Source organism: Coloeus monedula (genome assembly GCF_965178545.1).
Source record: "Coloeus monedula genome assembly, chromosome: 3".
Taxonomy (NCBI): Eukaryota; Metazoa; Chordata; class Aves; order Passeriformes; family Corvidae; genus Coloeus; species Coloeus monedula.
This window is the reverse complement of record NC_138783.1, coordinates 27,913,451-27,929,821: the sequence shown is the minus strand read 5'-3', so window position 1 is coordinate 27,929,821 and position 16,371 is coordinate 27,913,451. Positions and strand designations below refer to the sequence as shown.

The following is a 16,371-nucleotide window of genomic DNA, read 5'->3' as shown; positions in this document are numbered from 1 at the left end:
GCCATAGTCCCTTGAAAACAAAAAGATTAAGGAACATTTTTGGAGATTTTCTGTTGGGGCATGCACTGAGAGTTGCTCGTATTTTTCTTTATAGTATTCTAAGGTTCCCCTTCCAGACCCATGAGACCATGGTTAATTTGAACCTCTAGCCCATAGGAATTACATGATTAATTGCTTTGATAATTTTTAAAGCTTGAGTGCAGCTTCAGAGTTCAGTGCCTTAAAAATTCTCTGCCAAAACATGGTGAGGTGCAGCTGTAGATAAGAGTACATTATTATTGTTAAATTTGAGGACTAATGTGCAGCTGTCTAATACAAAATATGTGTAATTGCAACTTCATATTATAGACAGTTTTTCTACAGGTGTGTTGTTCTTATATGAGTAGTCTTCCAGGTGCCAGCACAGGGCCTTTACAGGTTCCTTTAGGGGCTTAAATAGTGAATCTCTTAGTTCAGAGATTTATTTTCAGGTGTAGTTAAGACTTCATTGCCAGTTGTAAGCCCTTTACTTGAAGATCACAGTATATCACTTACAGTGGCCTGACAGCATGTCCTTAAACCAACAGTTTGGATAAAGATACAGATTATTTGGGATGATGCTACTTGGTTTAGTTCCAAGATCTTTTCCTGCTGTGCTGGGTGGGATCAAAGGACATCAAAACCTGTGTTGACCGTTCTTTTCTTTTTGTCTTTTGCTTGTAAGGAACTGATGTCGGTCACTTCAATTTTATGCTAAAATTGAATGTGTTAGTGTGTTTATATTCTTAGTGTTTCATTAGTTTTCAAGAGGATTACTGTAGTCCTGTCAAAATAGGTAGTTTTCTCACAGGAATTGGATAAATTATTGGATAAATAAGAAAAATTGTAGGTCTCAACAGTAGGAAATATTTATGAGACTGCTTAACGACAAGCTAGTTTCTGTTTTTTTAACAAGTTTGGGATATAGCAGTCTCCTACCCATCCTTCACACAAAGATTGGTTTGGAATAAATTTTTTCTTGCTTTTTTGTTGTTTGTTTCCTCTGCAGCACTAAAGCTGGGCCCGGAAGCGTTCAAATTTGATGGTGGCGTGGAGGCGGTGGCAGTACGGCAAAATGAGAAGTATTACATCCTAAGGCCAGAGGTGATTGAGACCTACTGGTATATGTGGAGATTCACCCATGATCCCAAGTACAGGCAGTGGGGCTGGGAGGCAACACAGGTAACTATTAATTGTCGTCAGTAATTTAATTCTCCGTGCATTTTCCCTTTGAAGCCACTTCAGTCTCATGGTTCTGAAACACTTCAATTGTAATTGATTTTCACAGGTTCCTGAAAACTGGAGTACATATGAGGGTGCACATAGTTGTTGCTGTTTGACATCTGCTGAGTCAGGTGCTCAGCTGAGAGGTACATTCAGCACAGCTCGTGAGTTTTAGACATGGAAATAGAACCCGCTAGTCATGATTCCTACTGTTATCAGTAGTCCACAGCCCCTGAGAGTTCCTCCACTTCCCTGCTATCACTCCAGCAGTCTTTGGAAACAGCTCAAAAACAGTTTCAGAGATGAGAATAAGCATTAAAGATAACAAGACAGTAATGAAATATTTTGACTACAGCCAAAGGAGATGAGGGAGGAGCAAAGGAAAAGACAAACCAGGAGTCTGGATAAGTTTATTCTGTGGCTGAAACTCAGTTTTGGCCCAGAAGCAAGAGACCAGGAAAAAGTAGGAAGAGATCTTCTGAGATGCCTGTATTTATTGGGTGGAAGATAGTTAAGACAGGTTCAGAATATTTAGCCGAGCTCATTCCTATCCATCTCTCAGCACAGCTGCAACCACATAGAAGAGACCAAGTATTTTAAGGCTGCAACTTAGTGCAGCTTTGCCTTTTAGTCTGTTTTGTTCCAACCAGAATTACATTGTTCTGGAGACAGGTTCCACATTTGTAGCATTTGTATTCCAGAATGCATTGCTGCTGTCTCTGAAACATTGAACATTGAGTCTCATCATCCCCCTCCCCAAACTATGCATGTTTCTAATATGACAAAGTTCATAACCTACTCCTTGCCTGTGTAGATACTACAAATGCTTGCTGATCTAACACCAGCTCCTTTCAGAAGCTATGGCTGGATGATTCAAACTGAGGTCAGGTCCTTTGTAATAGGTTAAAGAATTTACAAATATAAAGATTTTCAGGCCAGGATCGGTCTCTTAAGCACACTGCAAAGCATATCTTTTAATTGCATTTTGTTCAGTTTTTTCATTTGTTTTCATTATCTTGGTCCTCATTAATGCTTTCATAACAAACCCTCCCTTCCTCCTCCCCTGCCTCCAATTTTCTCTGTGTGTGGGGTAGGGTTTTATTTTATCCTTCTGTCGACCTCCGTCGAAGCTGTAAATCAAGCAGCCCATGTGCTTAATTGCCTCTGTCCTTACAGACTTCTTCTGCTTGTTTCCTTGATAAAGGATTTCTTTATTGAACATAGCCATAAAATATTTTTGACTTCTTCATAAATGGTTTTGCAAACCCCTCCTTCCCACAATTAGGAATTTTCTTACCCCACCATCATACTGACACAGAAGCTTGAAGCTTTTTGTTCCTCAGGGTTTTCTGTTTATTGCATGTAGATAATAAGTTCTTGTGTTTATTCCTCACACCTACTCACTACTTTTCCTTCTTTCCTGTCACACACAGCTCTGGCTGTGTTTATTCTGTCACTTATAAATAGAGAAGAATCTGGTGTGACACGCAGAGCAGTTGGCTTACTGCTATTGTACGACACTGTCTGAATTTGTCTTCCTTTTGCCTTCCAACCTCTGAAGCATACTTGGATTTATTACCTATATTTTTTTGGCAAAACTTAGGCACTTTAATGCAAATGCTATGCTTTTTCCAAGGCATGTTTTGTTACATCTCTCCAAATCCAGTATCTGTGGAGGAAAAAACAGGAAGTTCAATCTTACATTCCCTCAGTGATCATAAATCCCTGTGACAGGGTCTCTATCTCTTTCCTAACGAAAAAAAGGCTAATTCTCCCTAATACTATACTTAGCACAAGAGACAACATTCATCTCAATTGTATTGGGCCAGTCAAATTGGATGATGGTGTGCTGGAGGGCTGGCTGAAGTATTACAGAAATATGCATGCAGGATACTCAGGGTAAATACAGAAAATGACTAAAATCCTTTTTAGGCTAATTATTTGAAAGTAGTAAGAGCCACCACTTCACAATAGGCATGTAAAGCCAATTACTAATCTGAGCTGTGTGAATGAAGGGTTCAACTGTTTGCTGTGGACTTGTGTATCTCACTAAGTAGGATTGCACCACAGAGGCTGCTCAGTTCGTCAGAGCTTCTACTAACAGTGAAAATAGTAGACAAGACCTGAAGCTTGGGCTAACTTCAGGCAAATTGAGGATTGATAGTAAGATGGAGTGGACAGACCTGTAGCTCTCTGCCCTCATGAGACCTCACCTGCATCCAGATCTTGGGTCCTCAGCACAAGAAGGACATGGACCTGTTAGAGCAGTTCCAGGCAGGGACACAAATGTGATCCAAGGGTGGGAGCACTTCTCCTACAAAGACAGGCGCTGAGAGCTGAGATTGTTCAGCCTGGGGAAGGGAAGCCCACAGGGAGAGCTCATTGCAGCCTTCCAGTACCTAAAGGGTGCTTATTAAAAGAAGTGAGATGGTGTTTTTATATGGGCATATAGTGACAGGTCAAGAGGCAATGGTTTTAAACTGAAAAGGACAGATTTATATTAGATGTTAGGAAGAAGTTCTTTACTGAGAGGCTGGTGAAGCACTGGAAAAGGTTGCCTGGAGAAGCTGTGGATGTAAGTGTTCAAGGCCAGGTTGGATGGAGCCCTGAGCAACCTAGTCTAGTGAGTGGCATCCCTGCCCATGGCAGTGAGGTTGGAACTAGATGATCTTTGAGGTCCTTTCCAACCCAAACCATTCTGTCATTCTACTTAGTGAACTACAGTAGACAGAAAAGAGCCAGACATAGGCTGGAGGTAAAAGAAATATGGTTTCACAGTTTCATGGGTTAGAAGCTGTGAGTATGACAGCTGGTGAAGAAACTGGCACAGTTTTTATGGGTATGTTGTTGGCACAGTCAAGAAAAGTCACATATGCCACAAAAAACACCCTCAAAGAAACTGAGGGAGCTGGGGTCCAATCTAGAGGCACATCAAATTTTATTTCCAAGGAACTTAGGTTCACGTTGACCTCCCTGTATGTTACAGGCACTGAAATTTCACTTTGTGTCACTTTTGAGTAGCGACACGTGTATTTGACAGGAGTGCACTGTTGAATATTCTCCTGTTCTATTTGGTACTTGAATAAAGGAAACTAGAAAATCCACTACTTCTTGTAGTTTGTTCCATTATTTATTTACTCTTGCTGTTAAAAAAAACATGTTTTATTTCCTGTTTGAATTTGCCTAGTTTCAGCTCTCAATCACTGGATTTTCCTATGACTTCCTATGCCATTTTAAAATGTCTTTTCTCCCATGTTTTCTTTGCAAAGGATTTTCATAAATTGTCATAAGCTTGCTACTGACTCTACTGAAGATACTAAACAAATTGTATTGTCTTTCACTGTAAAACATTTTGTCCAAATGCCTGAACCTACATTAGTTCATCATCCTTCCATAAAAATGAATTCTAGTATTGCATACTCCAGTTTTGACTTCAGCAAAAAAAAAAAAATTCAGCCTGTGCAAAAGCAAAACTGTGTCCCTGCTACCGTGTCCCTGTTTACTGTCCCTGTGCGTGCATCTGCCACAATGTCCTAGCAGGAACTCAGACTGAATTCTTACATGGCCATGGAAGTCTTTGAAGTGTCTCTGTTCCAAAGGTTGTCTCTACCTTCCAGGCTAGCCTGGGTCTGCAGTTACACAGTCTTGATGACTAGATTTAGGAGTATGTGCCTGGTTTTATGAAACTCCTTTTGTCTGGCACCCAGTTACCAGCAGATTACACTGTCTGCTGTTATTTACGTATGTCATTTTAGCCAGCAGCAGTGTTGCAGTGATTGATAAAACTTCAGACTGCTCCTTGTGGATCTCTGTGAGAAGCAGCTCTATTTTGTGATGATTTTGCATTGCCAGTTCCTTCTTAGAGCACTGTCAGTCAGTTTTAAATTGAATTATATTGATATAGTATAGTGCTGCCTTGTCTTCCCATAACATGTTAAAGTACCCTGTCAATTGCCTTAGAAGCTTTTAAGCTTATATTACAGCTCTGCAGTTATCTTTATTTGTCAAATTTGTAGCTCTCAAGGAATGAAATCAAGCTTGTGACCAAGATAGATGCTGATTGGTGTCAATTATCCTCTGATTCTTCTATATTTTTCCATGTGTTTCTGTAATTGATTGGAACTAACATCAGGTATGCCATCCTAAAATTATTCAGTTTGCCAGTGCCTCATAATGGTAGCATTACCTTAATACCCTTCCAGTCATCTTGGAGCTTCCCTGTATTCTGGGGTGCAATAAATTTAGCGTTGTTTTTATCGGGGAGACTGGTCTTCAACTTTGGATTGAAAGTGTATCCAGGTGGCAAATCCAATGCCACTACACCAAATACTCTGAGGTCTGTGTGAAGACAGAACATTGAAATTTTCAAGTAGCATTTAAGCAGCTTGTCTATGGCACCAAGCTTTTCAGCCAGTGTCCTGAAGTTCTGTACACCTCTGAATCAAGGTCAATTATTTGTTTGTATTTTAAAATTTTCTGTTTGGATGAATAGCTGTATAGCAATCTTTCAGAGGCTTTTTTTCCTGTACAGTTCATTACTACCTGTACTGTGTAGAACTCTGATCAGCTAGGGTAAATCCTTTGCCTATTCTGAGCATGAGTCTGCCTTCCCAAGGAAAAATTTCTGAAGATACAAGGTTACTTGGTAATTGTAAGGAAAAAAAAGTTAATATAGATCATATATTTTCATTCTTCAAGCTTGCAGGCCTGCTGGCTTCACCAGTGTTGCACTTAGTTACCCAAGCATGAGACCTTTGCAGCACAGAGCAGGATCTCAGTGCTGTCCATTAACTACAGTTTCCAAAATAAGCAAGTTTTGTCTCTTACTCTGACTTGGGGATTTAATTCTTCTGTAGGAAGGAGATGGTGTCCTAACAGTGGTGCCATTTATTCTTTGTTTTCATTTTGCCACAGTCACTAGCAGGTTTCTCCTGTCCAAGCTGTGGCACACAGCATCAGGGTTGCTGACTGGTTCACCAGAGAAACACCTGCATGGTCAGGCTCTGCATGCTGGAAATTCTGGCAGGAGTTGTAACCACTGGGGCTTCCTCCTCCATCTTGCCATGCTTTAGAGCAGACACAAGGTCATGTTCTGCTGTATTATAAAAGGGGATAGTGGCAAGAGGAGGCACTTTATTTTCTGCCTATAAAGCAAAAGTGCTTTGGCTCTTGTTTATTTATGTAACACCTGCCTAGTGGCTGTAGGGGAGGAACATGCAAATGTGTTACTTCTTCAGAAGCTGGCTAAGCAATTAATTTTTTTCTTTCCTTTTTGTTGTTGTTGGTTGGTTGGTCTGGTTTGATTCTGTGTGAGGAGGGTGGTGTTGTAGTTTTTTGTTTTGTTGATGTTATTTGGCTGCCATGTAGTAGGTGCATTACTTTTGATGTGCAAGAGCATGCAAAGAGATTGTCATGCATTTGGTGCTCTTGGGTTAGATGTGTCACATACAACTTTCTCTTCACGGTAGGGAAAATTTGGTCAACCCAGATCTCAGCATGTGAATAGTCTCAGTGTAGCCCTAGCTTGCACAAGCAACCAAATCTGAAAAGAATTCATCCAGACACTTTCTTCTTTTAGACTCAAGTCCCAACAAAAAATGGAGTGTTGCCATCCAAACTTGGAGGAAGCAGTGCTTGATATAAGGAATTACAGCAAGAATTAGATTTTGCCAAGAAAGACTGTACCTTTCTTGGCATAAGCTCAGGCTCTAGAGCCACAGCCATTCCAATAAAATCCTTTTGTCAGTCTCTCCAGTTGCTTTTCTAAAAACCTTGCTTTTCAGAAATTTGAAAGAACTTTGTACAGTCTGGATTATTCTTTGGTTCATGAACAGTCTCGCATTTCCACAGGGCAAGAGTGTATTCTAGGAGGAGGTCAGCTGTAGTACTACTGCTCTGTGACTTACTCTCCTGAGTATCTTGCTCAACTTTCTGCTTTTCCTCCCGATTTCAATGACAGCATCTGCTGACATTATTTGTGCATTTGTCCAGTGGAAAATTCTTCTTTGTCTCCCAGTATTTCTAATAGGCAAAGGCGATAGTGAGGTCCTTGAAGAGTTAGTTTTGATTTAATCTGTTTTCTGTGCCTAAAAAGGGCATCATTCAAAACTTACTTGCTCCCCTGCCTTGACTCCCTTCAGCTTCTGTTGAGTATAACTAGCAAAAATCAAAATTAACAAAAATCTGGGCCTAAAGCACCATGTGGAGAGGAGCTTCACACAGGCTATCAGGCTGAACCATAGATTACTGAACTACAGGTAGCTACGTTCAGTCATTGGTAATGACAGACATCCTGAGACAAACATTTTCCTTCATCCCTGCTTCTTTCCTGTCCCTGCATGAATCTATTAAAAGAGTTGGTGTCTGCTGAGGAAGCACAGTCAAAGCAGCAGGGAAGCACAAATAACCTGTGAATCATTTCAGAGTTGTTTCTTCGGAGCCAGTTTTAATGGCTGATATCCTTGTGTGCTGTAAGGTCGTGTGTGCGAGTGGAATAATGAAAGTGTAGGCGAGAGGTGCTCCGAGCTGCTAATGCTTTCTTTCCAGTCTCCTCCTCTTCCATTGTGCTTTTCACAGTACTGTGTTGGAGCTGGGGGGCAGGGGGAATCCATTGGCCCCTTCCTTCTTGGAAGATGTATGGATTTAAACTCCATCCTTTGAAGATAAAGAGCTCTGCTGCAGTCCAGCACACAAGCTGACTTGAGTTCCAACTGTATAAAGGGGAAACAGAGAATAGCATATGTAGGAGAGGGAGATGAGGGGAGAAAGCAGCAGCAAGAAGAGTTTATAGGATGAAATCAACAGTCCACAAAGATGAGTACAGTATTTTGTTTCTACTTCCAGTAAGTCTCCATGACTAGCTACTAGTCAAAGAATTCCTATAGCTCTTCAGACTCTTCCAGCTCCAAAATCCAGGGATGTTTGTTACTTCCTGTGCATGTCATAGCCCATATTGCATTGATTTGAGTGATGGATGTTCCACTTGGTGTTACTTACGAGGAACTGTATGAGCTCAGAGAAAAAGTCTATGGAGTCCTTGTCATGTCATCAATATCAGCCAACAGTAAAACCCAGGAAGGAAAGGGTTCTTCCCCAGAATACTTTCTTAGCGTGTAGCAGTTTGCCATATGTGGTGGTACTAATAACCCTGGAAGAATGCTACTTGTGTATGTGTCCAGTCTGTTTTTTATTCTTTTCAGCATAAACTGTTAATGTCCATAGCATCCTCCAACAAAGAGATTCACGGCAGAATAATGCAGCGTGAAAAGACCCACCTTCTTTGTTGATCAAGCCTGATGCTTTACAGTTTCCAAATTTTGTTCTACAATTAAATTCTGTGTGTCTTTTCCCTTCCTTTTTGCAGGCAATTGAGAAGTATTGCCGAGTTAGTGGTGGCTTTTCTGGTGTCAAGGATGTCTATTCCTCATCTCCTACATATGACGATGTACAGCAGAGCTTTTTCCTTGCTGAAACTTTGAAGTAAGTCCTTTTTGTTCCTGCATCTTTCTGTGAAAGCTCTCATCTAAATTCTAGAAGAATATAGTGGCTCCACAGGTAGCTGATGGAAGCAAAGAGTGATTTTGAGTATTAGGAGCACAAAATGGAACAGGGAGAAAGCAGGTCCTGAAAATGGCAGTTCTTGTGCCTAATTCAGGCATCACAGCGTGTTTCACTGGGAAGAAGGGGCTCTAAGTTCATCATGTGTAAGGGGATAGTGTGGCTATTCTATCCTTCTGCTGGCTCCTTACCAAATTCCTCTACGCAATCACAATACTTTGTTGCCTCACGTTACCATTATGAAAAGAAAGTCAGCCACTGCTACCTCCTCTGTTGTCTTCTTTCATTTTATTTCACTTACTTCTTCAAGTTCATTTTCTGGAGACTAAAAGCAATGGTCCCAGAGAGAGAGGCAGCAGTTTCAAACAGGTCAGGTCAGAGAAACAGTACCTCTCCAGGACCCAATGTTACTTGATTGATCTGCCTATAAAAGCCAAATGGGAGAATGAAATCTGCTCCTAAGGGATTTCTGTGGTGACAAGGCTGACTTTTGATGTATCACCAGAATCCTGTCTGCATCTTAAATAATCACAAGGAGATCTGAAAATTCACTGATGCATCATTCAGTAACTGGATATACTATAGTGCAAGGATTGCAGAAGGTGGCAGTTCTAGGAGAGAACTCAGAAATTTTTTACTGACTTTTGGGTTGGGGCATTTCCTGCTTGTGGGACAAAACAAAGGTATACTGAAGAGCTGGATATTAGATGTTTCAACATTGATGCAATTGGCATAGCCAAACTGGAAACTGGTTTCACATTGGGATAAAACAAAGAACATAAGGTCAAGCAAGATAGCCCAAATGAAAATAAAGGCAGAAGGGTTGGGTGTGATGTCATGAGGAAAATGCAGATATTTCTCAGAAGAGGGGCATGAAATGTGTCTTATGGAATACTTGCTGTAATCTTTTCTGCTATTGATGATTACTTCTGCATCTTTGTTCCTCTCAAATTCAAATTTTGTAACTGTCCCAAATACGCTTTTTTGCTGCTTGGATACTTCAATTCAATGAAGATACACCGCAGATTATGACAGTTTTGGGCAGTACCTGGCATGAAGGTACCTGTTGAGTGGAAAGGAGCAAGATGGAGAAATAGGTTGCTTAAGTTATTCAAAGGGAAAGCATGAATCAAATGAGGAAGGTGAGTTTGAGTAAGATGAAATATTGCTGCTGTGGTGAGAAAGAGCTCAGAGAGCTGCAGCAGGAGAGAGCAAGGCAGAAGTATTGAGGAAAGGAAGGGTCTGGTGCTTCAAAGACAAATGAAGAGGGTGGAGAAAGAGACGAGATAGGTGTGACAAAACTGAATCATCTCTGGAAGAAATTTTTACCTGTAAACACTTAATTGATGAGGAAGGAAAGAAAAAGTAGAGCCCCACTGACTGGATTGTGGATAGAGCTGGCAAATAAAGGCAGCAGGAGAATTGATCAGGCAGTGACACATGGCTGCAAGCAGCAGACACTGCCAGTGTCTGATGGAGAGAGAATGAAGGAACAGCAGAACAAGTGTGCACATTCTGGACGTGTCAGAGTCCACTAACGGGAATGACACCCTTTCTTTGTCGGTTGCAGCAAGAGCTGTCTTTTTCTGGATGGCAGGAAAGCAAGCAGGAGCTGAGAGATCCTGTACGCCCACGCTGTTGCGCTTGCACTCACACAGTCAGGTTTTCTGTAACAAGGGAAATGTCTTGAGTTTTAGCAGTTGGGTTAGGAAACTTTGACAGATCCCTGCTACCAGTATGTCCTACAGAGTACAGCACAACCACATTCAAAAATGTGCATTAAGAAAAAAGGAACATCAAATACTTTTTTTCCTGCATATGTCCAGTAACCCTTATTTTGTTACATCCTTCATGTCCTCTGCATTGTATTATAAAGTACAACATCTGTAAAACCCCTCTCCACAATCTATTGTCTCATCTCCTCTCACCAGAAGCTGACCCAGCTTCCAGAACAGTGATGACAAATCAGATACCTGCCACAGTTTACTAGCTTCTCTTGTGCTGTTATGAAATCTTTGGTTCGGATTAGAGGATTAGTCATTTCCAAGTGGGTTTACTCCATTAAGAAAAGTTTTTTGACAACTTCTTCTCTGCTCTCCTGTCCCCCAAATACTTGTGGTTGGTGTCTTGATGTTTATTTTACACTGCAGGTCTTTGACAGGAGACTTGAAAAACAAGTTTCCTGGAAAGATTAAAATGCTATCTTCATAACAGCTTTTCATTGAAGGGCTTGATCTTAATAACAATGACTTTAGATCATTGTAATAGGGAAGGTTGTGTGTGTGCTGTACAAAGATTGAAAGCAAGTAATTTGTATATAGCTGTAGCTGCTGAACTGTGGGGCCTGAAGCTGCTCTGTTGCCCCTGCCTGCCTGTGCTCTGCTTTAATACCCATGTTTTTCATCTCTGTCTTGGTATCCAGGTATTTGTATCTGCTTTTCTCCAATGATGATCTTCTACCATTAGACAACTGGGTTTTTAACACAGAAGCTCATCCTCTGCCTGTTTTACATTTAGCCAACACCACACTGTCAGGAAATCCTGCATATCGATAAAAAAAGCTCTATGAAGAGGAAAAGAGACTGTTTTCAGCTCTGTTTTGTTTACATGGACCACTTGAGACTTTAAGCAGGAGAGGAGACAGACAGACACTTGGTAAACCTAGACCCCCGAGTCAAGCAAGTATTGGCATGGGAAACGAAGCTCTTCAACATATAAATAAGTTAAAAGTTCTGTTTTATACATGACCAAAACACATGAGTGTGATTTTTGCAGGACAGAGACTTCACACGCTTTGAACCCTGGCAAGACATGGAATCTACAGATAATATCAGTGCAGCAGCATAAGGAAGAAGAAGCTTTCCCATCCAGGGAGAGGAACTTGCTGCTTGCTGTTGCAAGGAACAACACACAGTCACCTCTTCAGATTGGGTGGGTTCCAAATACCTAGGTTTTCTTTTTCTTTTTTTTTTTTTTTATGATGGCATGAACAAAGCAACAACAAAAAGCAACACCACTGCACCAGCAGCATCAGGGTTTGAATTTCTTTCTGTACCTGTCCAAATTTTCTGAGGAGTGTCTGTTTATCCAGACTGGCAGCCATTCTCAGAGCCTCTAAGCTGTTACAGTGCAAAAAGTATTGCCTCCTCATTTTCCCTTTTCAAAATAATGCTTCTATCCAAAAAGAAAAATCAATTAGTAAGCATTTGGTTTGTAGTTCACTGTCAGCAGGGTGGGCTTAGTTCATTTGGCAAGCTCAGCCAGAGTCTGGAGTATATCATAGCAGTAGGAAGGAGCCTAAGTTTCCCTTCCTCCCAAATTATGTCACATGAAAAAAACCATTCTCTTCTTAGTCCTGGTTCTTTTATCTAAATAAACAGAGATGACAACATGAGCATAACAGTCTCATGATTTATATAGGAGGATACTGGATATGGAACTAAAAGAAGCTCCCCTTAAGCTAAGCAGCAAGAGTTTGCTGCTTTGTATTTTTCTACACAAGCTGGATTTTTCCTAAAAGTTTCATTCTTTGGACTATTCACAGAACCTTCTTTACACTTATATGTGTGTATATATATATATATATGTGTCTGACAGAAGCCTAAAACTGCCTTTGATTTACTTTACAAAACTTGCTTTTCGTCTGGGTGCCCCAGTACAAATCCAACATGCTCTTTGGAAACAGTGTAACATCTCTTACATGTGACTGGGAAAAGAAACTGAAGAGTCTCTTCTTTCATTAATTTATGATGCTGCTACCTGCATGGGGTTTTTTTCAAGTACTTCATGGCTGGCTGGACAGTATTACTTAAATGGGGTCTTTTTCAGTCATTTATTTGCTAAAAATAGTTGAATCTTTCCAGATTTTTCGTCTTTTCTGTTTTGTCTTCCTCAATCTCTTTTTACTGTTGTTCAGAACCCTTACAGCTCAAATTATTCTTTTTATTCTCCTATATAGCTCTCAAATCTTTTTGCCATGGTGATTGGCCCCTTTGCTGAAAAACAGCCTTTAGGTTCTGGTTTCCCTCCTAATTAGTGCACAGGCTGAGTCCTTAAAAAATCTTGATGATGTTTTTGTACTGAAGCAAGTGGAAGAACTCTTCAGTGGACTACAGCAAAGGGAGTGAGTGCTATTTTTCCCCTCAAAAATGTTTTTATATGAAGTTTTATACAAAAAAGCTTTTTTCCATATCATAATACATCTGACCGTAGAGTTTCCCCCCAAAATTATTCTTCATTTGTCTGTGACACTAACTTAGACATAGAAATCATCATATGATCTAAGTAAAAATGCTATCAGATGCTTTTTTCCAGACAGTTACTTTAGTTTAAGAGAAGTAAAACGTGGAGCTTGGAAAAAAGTTCCAGTCTCAATGTTTGTATCTTAATCCCAGTTACTTTGTTACTGTAATTTGCAGCAGTATCTTAAGAATAATTTGAGAATTTACAAAGGAATTGATATAGTAAATAGTACTGATTTCAGTAATTGTTTATTTAAAATCAGAAGTAGCTTAATAAATGGCTTCTTATTACTGGCCCCACATAAATTTATTTTTCTAATTGTTATTCAGTGACTTACTGAAGAACTAGTAATTTTTCATTTTCCCAAGTTCAGTTATGTTGTGTTTTCAAATTTTTTTTCTGATCCTGTGAGAACTGTTACTAGTTTAAAACTGCACTTGATTGCCTTGTTCTCCTAAATCTCTCTGGGTGTAAAGGAGAAAGAGGAAAAGCTGACTCTTCTGTTAAAAAAAAAAAAAAAAAGAGTTAAAAATAATAGAAGCATTTCTGCCCCATACACCCATCCCTGTACACCTCCTGATAAATGCAGGTGTAGAATGGCTGCCAGTCTGTTCAGAGGAAGGTCAAGGACAGAATTCTGGAGTCCCAGAAACAGCAAACTTCTTATCATTGCTGCTCCTCCTCCATCCCCCTCTTGTGAATTAAAGAGGAACCCTTCAAATTTAACTTCTCCATGAATCCCAGTGGGTTAACTTACTGCCATAAGAATGCCTGAATTGAGGACTAAGCCATTTCATGTTATGGGGTGGTGTTTTTCTCAAAGCAGATGTACAGTACTTCTGTTTCTTTGTGTAGATAGCAGCAGGTACCAAATAAAGGAGACTCGTTTCTCGTTTTCCGGTTACCCCAACAACAGTCAGTTCATACTCCATCACTCTTTAAAATACCAACTATCCTTTTCCTCCAGAAGCTAATGATGTGCAGAGTCTATCAAAAATAATGCATTTTAAGGACTAATTGCTTTGTCTTTCATAAATTTCATCCTGAGATTTCCTAGATCAAGCAGAGTTTGGAGGTAATGGGTTCTGGGTGAGGTATGTGCTTAATTACCAAGCACCACAGATGCTGAAACTTCTGACTGAAGTGATGTGCCCTCGTTCTGAGTCCTTCACAGAAAAGTAGGTTCTGATCTACAAAATGGCAGTATGTGCAACCCAAAGTTCAGACTGTTTTCCCTCTGGGTACATAAGGTACAGTAGAATATTGCCATTTTCATTCTGTTGCTGCTGTCTTACTTTCTTGAAGATAAGAGTGTAAATTTAAGCACAAAAAAGACTTTTTAGTCCTAGCTGTTTCTGAGTCTTGCACTGTACTCTCTAACAAAACAATCCTCATTTTGTTTAGGTAGCTGTCCCATTTTACAATTTCTACAATACCCTCTCCCCTTACAGAATAAAATAAAAAACAAAATCATGTACATTTTTGGCACACTGGATTTGGGCAAGAGCCTGGAAATCCCAGAATTGTCTGTTTCCTGTTTGCATGCAGTCAAAACAAGGATGTATGGTTCTTTTCTTATTCCAGGCCTCAAACTTGCCTGTTGGTCAGGATCTGCCAACAGTAAATTTTTTTTAACAGTTAGAGCTTGACTTTTCAAAGAGGCCAGATTTCTGCAGCTTCCATTAACAACCCCGGAGCTGTGTGTGTCCTGCAGTCAAGAAGTCAACTTCTTAGCTTTGTCCTCTAAATAAAAACAAAACCCTTGAATGATACTCTGAGTGTTAATTTTGCTGCACAATATAGCCCTTAAAAGGGAATGTTCAAGAAAAGTATAGAAAATAGCAAGTGCCCTGGAGCAGAAGGAAAAGCAAGTAGTTCCATGTGCCAGTCACACCTTTGCTGTTCCTTCATCTGCCTGCTCCAAATTTGTGGATCACTGTGTTCTAGCTCCCAAGCACTGACATATTCCCACCCAGTATTTTACAAGATTTGAATGTTGCCTGCGTTCTGAGAAGTGACAGTAATTACACATTCCCTGTAATACCATCCTTTAAGGTTAGAGGTGCACCCCCTAAGCAAAGCCCGTTGAGCTGTCGTTTATGATCCCCTCTTCTGTCCGTGGGAAAATGCCATTCCAAACCTTCAAAACGTGACTCTCCTCAGTGTGAATGGAGAAGAGGTTGACAGCATGAACACTGAAAGAATCAACAGTGTGATGGCACCCACAGAAGATGGTGAGGCAGTCTATGTTTTAAGGGCTCTAGGAGCAGGCTTTTAGAAACTTGAGCCTGATATTTACACTATTAAGCCTAGTCTGTGTTTATAAGGGGACAAATAAGAAACAGGCTTCTTGATACCAGAGAAAAATGAAAGCAAGCTCTTGATCCATACTGTAGTTGGGAGATCCATTCACCCTGAGTAAGACATCCCTCTTGAATTCCTTGAATTTTGAGAAACAGTCTTCTGACTCAAGAGTTGGAGTTGCCATACAAAGAGGAAACCCAGGCTCTTTTGCAAGTTGTGTGCGTCCAGCTGTAGCAGAGATGATAAGCACGAGCTGCTTCAGCTGTCAGCACCTTCTAACAAACTGCTCTGTAATTGCCCAGGAAAGTTGGGAGCCACCAAAGTTGGAGGAGACAGCCTGACCTGTTACAGTGAATTGTTGCCTTTAATCCTAATCGCTTGGTGGAAGTTGGATTTGCATTCTGCCTTTATTCTTGCTTTGTCTAAAACTGACAGATTATTTTTTCCTCCAAAATAAAAAAAGGGCGAAAGTCTTATCTTCTGATGTGGAAACCTTCTGCCTCTGACCTGGAATCCTGCATATGTACTTTTTACAGATTAAAAAATAATATTGTATATAAAAAAGATTGAATAAAGAATGTCTTTAAGTGAAAAGGGTATGGTTTTTATCCTTTGCCTCCAATGGCAGCATCCTGCAGTAACACTGGACTGTGAAGCTGTCTGTATTCCAAAGGCTTGGTGGTGCTGCAACTTTTATTTGCCCTGCAGTTCTACTAAGGACTTTGTCAACTTAAACATGCATAAAGACCCCCTAATGCAAAATTAAGCCCCTGTTCCCCATACGTGCTTCTAACAGGTCCCTGTAGTGCTCAGATTGTTCTCACAATGCAGCTTCATCCACAACAGTTTCAGACTGTTCCTGTGTGCCATTGTGAAAGCCACCAAACCTCACAAAAGTTTGAAATTTCTCCCCATTTTTCAAATTGTGTGAAAGTGGCTAAAAGGTTCAAAGATCCTTTTAGATGAGTGTAAAGGGACAGGCAGGCAAGCAGTGGTACTAAATAAATTTCTTAAGCCACCAGGTTA

General features: G+C 40.4%; 1 protein-coding gene across 1 annotated transcript in view; it reads left to right on the top strand.

Annotated features, from left to right (window-relative positions):
• MAN1A2 (mannosidase alpha class 1A member 2) overlaps nucleotides 1–15,945 on the top strand; it is a 136,317-nt gene extending 120,372 nt beyond the window's left edge. Inside the window, exons 11-13 of the mRNA XM_082278625.1 lie at nucleotides 1,028–1,200; nucleotides 8,606–8,721; nucleotides 11,222–15,945. Coding sequence (XP_082134751.1) covers nucleotides 1,028–1,200; nucleotides 8,606–8,721; nucleotides 11,222–11,354 — 422 coding nt within the window. The 3' untranslated portion in view covers nucleotides 11,355–15,945. The remainder of the gene's footprint in view (nucleotides 1–1,027; nucleotides 1,201–8,605; nucleotides 8,722–11,221) is intronic.
• Nucleotides 15,946–16,371: the final 426 nt, after the last annotated feature.